Source organism: Coregonus clupeaformis, unplaced genomic scaffold (genome assembly GCF_020615455.1).
Source record: "Coregonus clupeaformis isolate EN_2021a unplaced genomic scaffold, ASM2061545v1 scaf0126, whole genome shotgun sequence".
Lineage (NCBI taxonomy): Eukaryota > Metazoa > Chordata > Actinopteri > Salmoniformes > Salmonidae > Coregonus > Coregonus clupeaformis.
In genome coordinates, this window is record NW_025533581.1 from 429938 (window position 1) to 444510 (window position 14573).

The following is a 14573-nucleotide window of genomic DNA, read 5'->3' on the forward strand; positions in this document are numbered from 1 at the left end:
TTTTATTTGTACTTTTAGGGCTCTGGTCAAAAGTAGTGCACTATATTGGGAATAGGGTGCCATTTGGGATGCACACAAGGTATTATGACAATGAACACAAGTCAACGAACACAAGTCTTTGTGACCGCAAAACGACACGGAACAGAATCATATCAGCGGCATCTTCTGTATAAATCAGTATTGAAAAGTAAGGAAAAACAAAACAATGGAGCAAGCGAAAAAGTGCCACAAAAAATAGAAAGCGATTTTCATTATATTACAAGACAATGACAAGGAAGAGGAGACACGTTGTTCCCCTGGTTTTGGTGCCTCGTGAAGAGAGAGTGAGAGAAAGAGAGGATAGATGGAGAGATGATTCGGAGAGATAACCTCCTCTCTCCAAGTGGCAGGAATCAGCTTCTGGAATTCCCACGGCGGCGTAACCACGGCAACACTGGGAGGGGCCGAGCAGGACTCTTCTCTAAGGCTTGATATGGCACGACCACTCCAAAACACTGGCTATAGCTCCCCCTTACACTTCTACTGTACCCCCACCTACCCTCTCAATGTCCCCACCCCTCCCCATCCCTACCTCCCCCGTTAGCCCCAAACATCCACCCACCCTCCAAACCTCCATCCCCACCCCATTAGCCCCAAACATCCACCCACCCTCCAAAACCCCAGTCCCAGTCCCACCCCTAACCCCCACCATTAGCCCCAAACCCCCAGCCACCCCCCAAACCCCCCACCACTCTAGAAGGCACTGGTGTTGTTTTCTTGTGACCACATTCTAAACATCTGGTTTGGATGAAGTGAACGACAGTGACGAGGCGATGATGACAGACACACAGAGCGGGCGGCCCACGAAGACACAGAGGTAATGGGGTTTTGATAATAACGCCAGAGGGTCTGTCTGTGTGAAAGAACGTCTCTTTTGGAAAGAACACAAAACTGCTGTGAGTGAGTCAGTCTATTAGCTATGTACACTGGAAGTTGACTGACGGCTTATTCTACACCTAACATACTGCATTTGGCAGATTTTCATTACATCTAGTTGATTTCTGAGTGGCTGACAGTGGCAACTACTAAAGTATATTAACAGCCTCCCCACTAGGGACCCTACTGTCTACTAGGTGTCATAGTAATGTTAAGACGCCATAGGGTAAGTGTGTCAACTGAACATTCATCGTACTGTACATGTTAACCACACAGCAACAATTCATGTCAAGTATCTAGTTTATACAATTGACCTTGTATACAAATGTGAGTGGAACGATTCAAATCGATTGATTCCAATGATGAATAAAACGTGATTCAGGAAGTTATTCTTATAGCTTTTTAAAAAAGTTGCAATTATTTTCTTTTTCCTTTTCTTGCCGATTCACCTTCAAGTTGGGAAACTCAAGCCGTATCAAAGCTTCAACAGAACATCACATATATTGGACCAAATAAAAATGTTCTTCCCCTTTATCTGACTTTTTTATTTTAAGTAGAGGTTCTACTTACAAAGGACAAACAAAACAAATGAAGTCTTTTTTTTAATTGGACGGAAGTCTCAGTGTAAAATGTTCCCTGTAGTTGGGGAGCCGGGTGAAACGGGGACAAGGTGAAATGCAAGGAGCGGTGTCCATTAGCTAAATTAAAAACAATGGCCACCACATGTCAATGCCTACTCCAAGGCCCAGTTGTGAACATCCTGACGCCGGCAAAGACCGAACGCTGGCCTCACCTTCCCTTCAGTCCTGGCCGGTGTCGCCCCCCTTTTAAAATACGTGGATCTTTAAATCAGGTAAAAATAAATTGAAATTAAAAACATGTGTCCGTTTTTTTGTGGAGCCTCTTTTTCAGGAATGCTTGCTTTTGAGACGTGTGTGTGTGACAATGGTGGCCCGTCTGAGGACAGTGGAGCAGGGTCAACTCAGTATAGCGACAGAGAAAGAGAGAGAGGGTTGGGGCAGAGCTATTGGAGGCTCTTGTAGTTCATTCACTTCCAGTCTGTTTCTCCTCCTTAGCCTGGCCAAACCCCATCAGTCCTGTGTCTCTCTCTCGCTCTCTCTCTCTCCATCTCGCTCGCTCTCTCTCTCTGTCAGTCTGTCACCTGCTACTTGAACAGGAAGTTGATGAAGACCTGAAGAAGGATGAGGAGGATGATGATGGCGTAGTCGCGCTGCTGCAGGAAGCCGCCCTCTGCCGCCGTCTGGCCTGCCGCTCGGTTGCGCAGCACGCCAATGCTCCTGGAGACGTACGCACGCAGAAATACACAGACAGGGATAGTGAGGGCTCACTCACAGGAATTCTATACACAACCACAAACAATGCATAAGTCGGGAACAATTGCATCCTCACTCACTCAATGACCGTACGCACAAACACTCAATGTCCCATGTTTAAACAACCCTCACTTGTAAATGTTCTCCTGTGTCTTCTTTATAGAATCAATGGCACTTTGAAGTTCACTAAGGTCAGGGCCCTTTTTCCTTAACCGGCTACTGTGCTTGCTTTTGTGTCCTGAAATACAGAAACAGCAACAATCAGCTGTAACATAGAGTCAATAACAAATGTTAAAGTAACTGTCCAGTGAAAATCTCACTTTTAAAAGTTAATATTCTGTTAATTCATACCCAAATAATGTTGTTGACTCGTCCTATACTCGTATTTGTGGCTAAAGAATAAATTGGAGAAAAAAACACTTTGAAAACCTCAAACAGACTTGCTATCGCTTGCTATTTCCTCAAGAGTATGATGTCATACTCCTGAGGAGGATGAGCTGGCCAATCAGCGTTCTTCTCGCTCTGTTGACTATTTTGTACGACCGGTATCCATACTGTAGACCCACACCATTAAGTTGTTGGGGTACACCCACCCCATTCTGTTGTTGGGGTACGCCCACACCATTCTGTTGTTGGGGTACGCCCACACCATTCTGTTGTTGGGGTACGCCCACACCATTCTGTTGTTGGGGTACGCCCACACCATTCTGTTGTTGGGGTACGCCCACACCATTCTGTTGTTGGGATACGCCCACACCATTCTGTTGTTGGGGTACGCCCACACCATTCTGTTGTTGGGGTACGCCCACACCTTTCTGTTATTGGGGTACGCCCACACCATTCCAACACAGAAAAGCTGCTTTTTAACATAATGAATAAAACATTTTTGAAAGGAAAACTATTTCACTCATATTGTAATCATAAGTAATCATAGAAATCTGGAAACACTGGACAGTTACTTTAACGCAATGAATAACAAATGGAGGAAGCAATTGTGAAAGTCAACTTATTATGGCAACTGATTACATTATGAGTATCCTTAATTGCCTGTCTAAAGAGATGTTATAATCCTGTATGGGTATGAAGCATGTGTGTGTGTGTGTGTGTGTGTGTGTGTGTGTGTGTGTGTGTGGGGGGGGTATGTTTGTGTGTACGTGTGTGTGTGGGGGAGTGGGGGGTTGTATGAGTGTGTGTGTGTGTGTGTGTGAGGGGTGTGTGTATGAGTGTGTGTGTGTGAGTCTGAGGGATGTTGTGTTGTAACATTGGGATTGTATGTGTATTAATGTGAGTGGTATTGTAATATTGTTGGTGTGTGTGTGTGTGCTACGTACGCTCGCTGCCTGAGGAGTCCTGGCGGTCAGGTTCTGGGGAGGAGCAGCCACTCTCAGGTTTCTTGGGCTTGTCACTGTGCTTCTGCTTTCTTTTGGGCCCCGTCACCTACACACACCAAGAACACACACATCAACACAGAGCCACACACACCAGCCACCAAATCAACACACACACCACAGAGAAGACGACAAAACCAAAGATACCTACACAAAAACACTCACGCACCGCACACACACGCTTGTACACCTACGAACGAAAACATAGAAACTACGTAAATAGCTGCACTTAGGAACAAAACACTGAGACGCAAACACGCGCACGTGCACACACACACAACACTTGCATCACATGCTAATCAGTAGCACAGCTGTGTGAGGCATGCGAGCGTGCTGATCGGCCACATTCAGTGAAACTCCAAAAACGACCAACAACACAGTCAGTTGCAACTGAAATTAAACTAACCAACTAAACACCCATTACAGCACTTAGAGCCATAAAAAACCTGCCTTCTTAAAAACGACAACAGAATTATCCAGAAATCATCTAATGACAACAACCAACATGGCGGTAGGTGGTGAGGAAACAGTCAAAACAAAATGGCGGTGAGAGACAACAGGCTCGGCAGTGCGGCGCGGCCCACAAGGAACGGAAGCAGCCACAGGCGATGGTTGTGAATGGCGCTGGAGAAGACTTTTAGCGCAAGCGGCAGTGGTGGCTGGTGACAGTATAAAAGTATAAAAACAACTCAGGGAGCGCTGTTCGGTTGGCCAACCTACCTGGCACTTGCAATTGCCATCCCTCCTGGGGCCCTGGTTACTGAGACTAATTACACTGGCAGAACGTACCATAGGGGTGCGGTGCCGCACTTTAGTCTGGATCCAGCCGTCTTTCTCAAACTGAATCATATCATTCAGCGGATCCCACGGCCGGGTGCTGCGGATGGACACACACACAGACAAACACACAGAGAAAGGAGAGAAAGAGAGAACATTACATCAACAGATATTCCAATCTGTTGGTATTGACCTGCAGAGATAAAGTCATGCCAACATGCTGTTGTAACACCAAGTCCATCCATTAGGTGTCCCAATCCCCCTGTTTATCAGCTCTAGGGTTCACACCAGCTGCAAAGAGTTGACATACATTACATACAAGGTTTTGATGCCACCTCTTATTCGTCATAATATTGGAATCATTGGGAAACTGATATAGTCTAACATCTCTATAACGTTAAATATAACTAGTTTCTCCTGGCTATGCCTGTTAATATAGAATTCATATCAACCATTGTAGTTACATAAAATCTCTCCTTTAATGTATCAACGTGGAGCTAAATGGAAGTTGTGGATCTAAAGCTAAATGACGAAAATGTAATGTAAATGTAAAGGTCAGTCTCACAATTCACCCACTCATGGCTAACATACAAATATGAAGGAGATAAGCTGATCCTAGAACTATCACTTCTACTCGACTTCAACCAAATGGCACCCTATTCCCTATATAGTGCACTACTTTTGACCAGAGCCCTATGGGGAATAGAGTGTGTGAATTGGAGACGAGGCACTCACTCGGCATATCTGTAATGCCACTCTCCGGTGACGGGGTCCTGTTCAAAGAGCCCGGGCGCCCAGTCCTCACACTTGGCCTTGCGCTCGCGGGCCGACTTCCTCTGAGCCTCCTCCAGGATAAACTTCTCATTGGTGGCCTCTGTCTGGTCCTTGTTGTTGATGGCCCTCGTTACATGCTGCCATAACCTGGGAGGACGGAGGGGAGAGAGAGAGGGGGAGATGGAGGGAGAGAGAGAGAGTCAGAGGAAGAATGAGAGGCGAGAGAGAGAGAAAGAGAAAGAGAGAAAAAGAGAGAGAATGATAGAGAGGGTGGGGTTAGAAAAGTGCATGTAGAGAGAGAGACAGATGTAGAGAGAGAGAAAGAGATAGAGAGGGGTAGAGAGAAAGAGAGGTGGGAAGAAAGAGATAGTGGGGAGCGAGAGAGAGCGAGAGAGACAGAGTTACAGAGTTATTCTCTTTCTCTCTCTCCCTCACTCTATTCTATCTCTCTCTATTCTCCCTCTATTCTCTTTCTCGCTCCCTCTATTCTCTCTCTACCCCCTCCCTCTATTCTCTTTCTCGCTCCCTCTATTCTCTCTCTCCCCCCTCCCTCTACTCTCTCTTTCCCTCCCTATATTTTCTCTCTCCCTCCATCTATTCTCTCTCCCTCCCTCCCTCCCTCCCTCCCTCCCTCCCTATATTCTCTCTCTCCCTCCCTCTATTCTCTCTCTCTCTCCCTCTATTCTCTCTCTCTCTCCCTCTATTCTCTCTCTCTCTCCCTGATAAGCAGCTTATTTTGGATACAAAACAAATCCATTTCAATTGTAACTCAGAAGATGTGAAAATTGCCCTTTTCCCAATTTATTTTCTGTGTGGACTTTCTTCTCCATTACTTGTATTTCAATTGACTTTCTGTGATGACTGAGTTGAAATGGAAATGACAAGGAGGAATAAAGAGGGGAAGGAATGAGATGAAGTGAGGGGAGAGAGGGGGAATAAAGAGGGGAAGGAATGAGATGAAGTGAGGGGAGAGAGGGGGAATAAAGAGGAGAAGGAATGAGATGAAGTGGGGAGAGAGGGGGAATAAAGAGGGGAAGGAATGAGATGAAGTGAGGGGAGAGAGGGGGAATAAAGAGGGGAAGGAATGAGATGAAGTGAGGGGAGAGAGGGGGAATAAAGAGGGGAAGGAATGAGATGAAGTGAGGGGAGAGAGGGGGAATAAAGAGGGGAAGGAATGAGATGAAGTGAGGGGAGAGAGGGGGAATAAAGAGGGGAAGGAATGAGATGAAGTGAGGGGAGAGAGGGGGAATAAAGAGGAGAAGTGAAAGAAAAGAGTCTGTCTGTCTCTTCATACCTCTCAGACTCATAGTCTCCCTGGTCCTCAGGAGGCACGGTGCAGCGTGTTAGCCTGCTCTGACGTAGCTCTGGCGTGGGGTTCCAAAACGCATCCACCACCCCGGTCTTCTTATCGTTGATGAAGATTTCACTGTCCTGGAGGAGCCAGACACACAGGAAGACCCAGTTAACACAGTTAGACCACACACACACACACACACACACACACACACACACACACACACACACACACACACACACACACACACACATATTCAGACAAAAAGCATTAAATGAGAAACACACACATGCAGAAATACAAAAACACCTACACAGCAACCAGACAAACGTTCAATCCCCCACACAATTGGCTGACATCCTGTTATCTGCCATCAACCCCTGCTTCTTATCAACCAAAGTCCATCACCCTAACTTACCAAAATAACCTGGCTGTGGGCCCTGGTCAAAAGTAGTGTACTATATAGGGAATAGGGTACCATTTGGGATGCAGACATTGTTAGAGATGTTAAGGTACAGCTAAGTAGTGTACTATATAGGGAATAGGGTACCATTTGGGATGCAGACATTGTTAGAGATGTTAAGGTACAGCTAAGTAGTGTACTATATAGGGAATAGGGTACCATTTGGGATGCAGACATTGTTAGAGATGTTAAGGTACAGCTAAGTAGTGTACTATATAGGGAATAGGGTACCATTTGGGACGCAGACATTGTTAGAGATGTTAAGGTACAGCTAATCTGGTGGTCTACCCAAACAAGCTGAGAGAACTGTATCAGTATTGACTGATCTGAGGACATGGCTAACGCACGCACGCACGCACGCACGCCCTCCTGTCCACTAAAAGGGGCCCCGTGTAGCTCAGTTGGTAGAGCATGGCGCTTGCAACGCCAGGGTTGTGGGTTCGTTTCCCACAGGGGGGGCCAGTATGAAAATGTATGCACTCACTAACTGTAAGTCGCTCTGGATAAGAGCGTCTGCTAAATGACTAAAATGTATATGTATATGTAATTACCCAGAAAGCCAGGGGAAGATGTCAGATAGAATGGACTGAGGTGATAGTTATGCAGAGGAGTGGTCAGGTTCTAACACTGACTCATGTCTGTCTGTCGGTCGGTCTGTCTGACTGTGTGTCTGTCTGTCTGTCTGTCTCTGTCGGTCTGTGTCTGTCTTGGTCTGTCTGTCAGTCTGTCTGAGGCACAGTTTAGAGAGAACACAGTAAAAGCCAGCTGGATCCAGCCGAAAACCCAATAACAAAAGATATTGGTGATGATATACTGTACACAGCCTGCCACCCTGACACAATAAAAGTCTCATGATGTATTCAAGAGTGTGTTTGGCCTTTGGTGCAGAAAACAACCCATTTTGTAGACCGTCATTGTAAATAAGAATTTGTTCTTAAATGACTTGCCTAGTTAAATTAAGGTTAAATATATATATATATATATATATTTGTATTTTTTTTTATTATAATTGGTGTCTTAAATCTACATCAAATGTGGATGCATTAAGCAGGTAGGTGAAAGTGCATGTTCGGTGGCCTCCATTCAAACTTACGATCAAGGTCAGGTCTCCTGACATAATTAAAGTCAGTTTGAATTTTGGGGAGGGAAAATAACAACTTTCCAATCTTTGAACCTTTAAAAAAAACGATACATCCTCTTTCAATGCATATGGTAGTTAAAGAGAAGTGATACATCCTCTTTCAATGCATATGGTAGTTAAAGAGAAGTGATACATCCTCTTTCAATGCATATGGTAGTTAAAGAGAAGTGCACGGTCATGTTCATTAGCGCACCCACGTTTGCAACGGAAAAGGAAAATAAGCATTTCTAGTCCCTACCTGTTTCAGACGGTTTTCCTTCTGTTCGATACATAACAAACTTACCCAGTGTCCCTCTAGTGTAGCCAGCACCTCCTTCCCCAGCTTGATCTTTCCAGAGATCTGGTTGACGCTGTCATTGTTACCCAAGAACGGCTGAAAAGAGAGGGGGAGGGGGACGCTTTATGTTACAGCCCTGTTTAACCTGGTTCTTACCTGGTATTTACATGGCAACAAAGTGGAGACGTGGTAAACATGTTACATGGCACCAATGGAACATTTCTGGTAATGACCTCAAAGAATCCAACACTCCTGGTAACTACCTGGTACCAAATGGTACATATTGATGCTTGTATCTCAAAAGAAACCACTTTGTACATAGCTACTAATCTAACTATACTATTACTCTATAACTAACTACCACTTCAACAAGTACTATCTAAGTATTACCTGGTAAGTAGAAGGCTGTAAAATAAAGTGTTACAGAAAGGAGTATTCATCACATTGGTTTTTGTTTTGAAGTTCAAGATGTAGCAAAGGGGTGGTCTGTCAACCCTCCTCTCAGATACAGTGAGGGAAAAAAGCATTTGATCCCCTGCTGATTTTGTACGTTTGCCCACTGACAAAGAAATGATCAGTCTATAATTTTAATGGTAGGTTTATTTGAATAGTGAGAGACAGAATAACAACAAAAAAATCCAGAAAAACGCATGTCAAAAATGTTATGAATTGATTTGAATTTTAATTAGGTAAATAAGTATTTGACCACATCTCAATCAGAAAGATTTCTGGCTCCCAGGTGTCTTTTATACAGGTAACGAGCTGAGATTAGGAGCACACTCTTAAAGGGAGTGCTCCTAATCTCAGCTCGTTACCTGTATAAAAGACACCTGTCCACAGAAGCAATCAATCAGATTCCAAACTCTCCACCATGGCCAAGACCAAAGAGCTCTCCAAGGATGTCAGGGACAAGATTGTAGACCTACACAAGGCTGGAATGGGCTACAAGACCGTCGCCAAGCAGCTTGGTGAGAAGGTGACAACAGTTGGTGCGATTATTCGCAAATGGAAGAAACACAAAAGACCTGTCAATCTCCCTTGGCCTGGGCTCCATGCAAGATCTTACCTCGTGGAGTTGCAATGATCATGAGAACGGTGAGGAATCAGCCCAGAACTACACAAGGATCTTGTCAATGATCTCAAGGCAGCTGGGACCATAGTAACCAAGAAAACAATTGGTAACACACTACGCCGTGAAGGACTGAAATCCTGCAGCGCCCGCAAGGTCCCCCTGCTCAAGAAAGCACATATACAGGCTCGTCTGAAGTTTGCCAATGAACATTTGAATGATTCAGAGGAGAACTGGGTGAAAGTGTTGTGGTCAGATGAGACCAAAATCGAGCTCTTTGGCATCAACTCAACTCGCCGTGTTTGGAGGAGGAGGAATGCTGCCTATGACCCCAAGTCAAACATGGAGGTGGAAACAAAGGGATGATGGACGGGGCCATGTACCGTCAAATCTTGGGTGAGAACCTCCTTCCTTCCCTCAGCCAGGGCATTGAAAATGGGTCGTGGATGGGTATTCCAGCATGACAATGACCCAAAACACACGGCCAAGGCAACAAAGGAGTGGCTCAAGAAGAAGCACATTAAGGTCCTGGAGTGGCCTAGCCAGTCTCCAGACCTTAATCCCATAGAAAATCTGTGGAGGGCGCTGAAGGTTCGAGTTGCCAAACGTCAGCCTTGAAACCTTAATGACTTGGAGAAGATCTGCAAAGAGGAGTGGGACAAAATCCCTCCTGAGATGTGTGCAAACCTGGTGGCCAACTACAAGAAACGTCTGACCTCTGTGATTGCCAACAAGGGTTTTGCCACCAAGTACTAAGCCATGTTTTGCAGAGGGGTCAAATACTTATTTCCCTCATTAAAATGCAAATCAATTTATAACATTTTTGACATGCGTTTTTCTGGATTTTTTTGTTGTTATTCTGTCTCTCACTGTTCAAATAAACCTACCATTAAAATTATAGACTGATAATGGCGACTGCCAGGTTGCAGTTGTAAATGAGAACTTCTTCTCATCTGGCTTACCTTGTTAAATAAAGGTAAAATAAAATAAAAAGAATGTCTTTGTCAGTGAGCAAACATACAAAATCAGCAGGGGATCAAATACTTTTTTCCCTCACTGAAGGTACTGGAAATGCAGGCTTTCATTCCAACCCCACTGTAAAACACCTGATTCAGCTAATCAAGGTCCTGTTGAGCAGCTACAGTTGAAGTCGGAAGTTTACATACACTTAGGTTGGAGTCATTAAAACTTGTTTTTCAACCACTCCACAAATTTCTTGTTAACAAACTATAGTTTTGGAAAGTCGGTTAGGACATCTACTTTGTGCATGACACAAGTAATTTTTCCAACAATTGTTTACAGACAGATTATTTCACTTATAATTCACTGTATCACAATTCCAGTGGGTCAGAAGTTTACATACACTAAGTTGACAGTGCCTTAAACAGCTGATGTCATGGCTTTAGAAGCTTCTGATAGGCTAATTGACATCATTTGAGTCAATTGGAGGTGTACCTGTGGATGTATTTCAAGGCCTACCTTCAAACTCAGTGCCTCTTTGCTTGACATCATGGGGAAATCAAAAGAAATCAGCCAAGACGAAGAAAAAACATTGTAGACCTCCACAAGTCTGGTTCATCCTTGGGAGCAATTTCCAAATGCCTGAAGGTACCACGATCATCTGTACAAACAATAGTACGTAATTATAAACACCATGGGACCACGCAGCCGTCATACCGCTCAAGAAGGAGACGCGTTCTGTCTCCTAGAGATTAACGTACTTTGGTGCGAAAAGTGCAAATCAATCCCAGAACAACAGCAAAGGACCTTGTGAAGATGCTGGAGGAAACAGGTACAAAAGTATCTATATCCACAGTAAAACGAGTCCTATATCGACATAACCTGAAAGGCCGCTCAGCAAGGAAGAAGCAAATGCTCCAAAACCGCCACAAAAAAGCCAGACTACAGTTTGCAACTGCACATGGGGACAAAGATCGTACTTTTTGGAGAAATGTCCTCTGGTCTGATGAAACAAAAATAGAACTGTTTGGCCATAATGACCATTGCTATGTTTGGAGGAAAAAGGGGGTTGCTTGCAAGCCGAAGAACACCATCCCAACCGTGAAGCACGGGGGTGGCAGCTTCATGCTGTGGGGGTGCTTTGCTGCAGGAGGGACTGGTGCAATTCACAAAATAGATGGCATCATGAGGAACATTATGTGGATATATTGAAGCAACATCTCAAGACATCTGTTAAAGATACAAGTTTGGTTGCAAATGGGTCTTCCAAATGGACAACAACCCCAAGCATACTTCCAAAGTTGTGGCAAAATGGCTTGAGGACAACAAAGTAAAGGTATTGGAGTGGCCATCACAAAGCCCTAACCTCAATCCTATAGAAAACTTGTGGGAGCGTGTGCGAGCAAGGAGGCCTACAAGCCTGACTCAGTTACACTAGCTCTATCAGGAGGAATGGGCCAAAATTCACCCAACTTATTGTGGGAAGCTTGTGGAAGGCTACCCGAAACGTTTGACCCAAGTTAAACAATTTAAAGGCAATGTTACCAAATACTAATTGAGTGTATGTAAACTTCTGACCCACTGGGAATGTGATGAAAGAAATAAAAGCTGAAATAAATAATTCTCTCTACTATTATTCTGACATTTCACATTCTTAAAATAAAGTGGTGATCCTAACTAACCTAAAACAGGGAATTTCTACTAGGATTAAATGTCAGGAATTGTGAAAAACTGAGTTTAAATGTATTTGGCTAAGGTGTATGTAAACTTCCGACTTCAACTGTACATATTGGATGCAAAAAAGGTGTATTACATGTTTTTAATAATGTCTCCTATAAGATATTCTAAGGAGCTAGGTGGATGAAGGTTTTGTTTGCCTGCTTCTTTCTGTGGCGAATTGTCACAGCTACAGGTGTTTCAGAGAGAGCCTGCCTGTGTCAATGCTGGCACATAATATGCCCTTTGTGCCTTTCTATAGGCCTGTTCTGTCATTACAAGCACCTATAGGCTTATTCTGTCTAAGTTTAGGAGTGCAAGGTAACCCGGTGATGTGGTAACAACTGACTGCTGTGCCCTTTGAGTGAATTCAACCTGACGTGTAAACAGAAATGCCTGCCTGTGCGTTTAAATGTATTTGGCTAAGGTGTATGTAAACTTCATGACTTCAACTGTAATTAGTAGAATCAGGTGTGCTCCATTTGGGCTGGAGCAAAAGCATGCAGGTGGGTACTGTAGCGCTCCAAGAGGAGGGTTGGCCACGCCCCCATCTTAAGCTTGATTACAGTTTCAAGCACTAAAACAGCCTAACGCACTTGGAAGTTTTTGTTAATTAAAGACTGAAAGCTAAATGATTGTAGCTAAAGAACAAGTTATTTCCTCCTACCTTGAGTTTGAACTCGAGCTGGGCACTGTAGCCCGTCTTCTCACAGGCGATGGTGATCTGGCCAGCCAGCTCCAGAGTCATGGTGCCATACAGAATGCCTAAGAGAGGGAGGATAGTTAGTATACACTACAGTAGAGATGGTACCCTACAGAGGGAGGATAGTTAGTATACACTACAGTAGAGATGGTACCCTACAGAGGAAGGATAGTTAGTATACAGTACAGTAGAGATGGTACCCTACAGAGGGAGGATAGTTAGTATACAGTACAGTAGAGATGGTACCCTACAGAGGGAGGATAGTTAGTATACAGTACAGTAGAGATGGTACCCTACAGAGGGAGGATAGTTAGTATACAGTACAGTAGAGATGGTACCCTACAGAGGAAGGATAGTTAGTATACAGTACAGTAGAGATGGTACCCTACAGAGGGAGGATAGTTAGTATACAGTACAGTAGAGATGGTACCCTACAGAGGAAGGATAGTTAGTATACACTACAGTAGAGATGGTACCCTACAGAGGAAGGATAGTTAGTATACACTACAGTAGAGATGGTACCCTACAGAGGAAGGATAGTTAGTATACACTACAGTAGAGATGGTACCCTACAGAGGAAGGATAGTTAGTATACACTACAGTAGAGATGGTACCCTACAGAGGAAGGATAGTTAGTATACAGTACAGTAGAGATGGTACCCTACAGAGGGAGGATAGTTAGTATACACTACAGTAGAGATGGTACCCTACAGAGGAAGGATAGTTAGTATACAGTACAGTAGAGATGGTACCCTACAGAGGGAGGATAGTTAGTATACACTACAGTAGAGATGGTACCCTACAGAGGGAGGATAGTTAGTATACACTACAGTAGAGATGGTACCCTACAGAGGGAGGATAGTTAGTATACACTACAGTAGAGATGGTACCCTACAGAGGGAGGATAGTTAGTATACACTACAGTAGAGATGGTACCCTACAGAGGGAGGATAGTTAGTATACACTACAGTAGAGATGGTACCCTACTGAGGGAGGATAGTTAGTATACACTACAGTAGAGATGGTACCCTACAGAGGGAGGATAGTTAGTATACACTACAGTAGAGATGGTACCCTACAGAGGGAGGATAGTTAGTATACACTACAGTAGAGATGGTACCCTACCGAGGGAGGATAGTTAATATACACTACAGTAGAGATGGTACCCTACAGATGGAGGATAGTTAGTATACACTACAGTAGAGATGGTACCCTACAGAGGGAGGATAGTTAGTATACACTACAGTAGAGATGGTACCCTACTGAGGGAGGATAGTTAATATACACTACAGTAGAGATGGTACCCTACAGATGGAGGATAGTTAGTATACACTACAGTAGAGATGGTACCCTACAGAGGGAGGATAGTTAGTATACACTACAGTAGAGATGGTACCCTACAGAGGGAGGATAGTTAGTATACTCTACAGTAGAGATGGTACCCTACAGAGGGAGGATAATTAGTATACACTACAGTAGAGATGGTACCCTACAGAGGGAGGATAGTTAGTATACACTACAGTAGAGATGGTACCCTACAGAGGGAGGATAGTTAGTATACACTACAGTAGAGATGGTACCCTACAGAGGGAGGATAGTTAGTATACACTACAGTAGAGATGGTACCCTACAGAGGAAGGATAGTTAGTATACACTACAGTAGAGATGGTACCCTACAGAGGGAGGATAGTTAGTATACACTACATTAGAGATGGTACCCTACAGAGGGAGGATAGTTAGTATACACTACAGTAGAGATGGT

General features: G+C 44.1%; 1 protein-coding gene across 7 annotated transcripts in view; it reads right to left on the bottom strand.

The window, feature by feature from the left end:
- Positions 1-728: 728 nt before the first annotated feature.
- The window catches only part of LOC121550240 (oxysterol-binding protein-related protein 8), a 176387-nt gene continuing 162542 nt past the window's right edge, over positions 729-14573 (bottom strand). For 4 of the 7 annotated variants that reach the window (XM_045213597.1, XM_045213601.1, XM_045213602.1 and 1 more), the window contains 9 exons: positions 12776-12873; positions 8370-8459; positions 6483-6619; positions 5150-5335; positions 4358-4514; positions 3789-3827; positions 3581-3686; positions 2382-2487; positions 729-2213 (listed from right to left, as the gene is read on the bottom strand). In XM_045213597.1, the coding sequence (XP_045069532.1) occupies positions 2081-2213; positions 2382-2487; positions 3581-3686; positions 3789-3827; positions 4358-4514; positions 5150-5335; positions 6483-6619; positions 8370-8459; positions 12776-12873 (1052 nt within the window). In that variant the 3' untranslated portion in view covers positions 729-2080. The remainder of the gene's footprint in view (positions 2214-2381; positions 2488-3580; positions 3687-3788; positions 3828-4357; positions 4515-5149; positions 5336-6482; positions 6620-8369; positions 8460-12775; positions 12874-14573) is intronic. The other 3 variants (XM_045213600.1, XM_045213603.1, XM_045213598.1) reach the window with 2 other exon arrangements.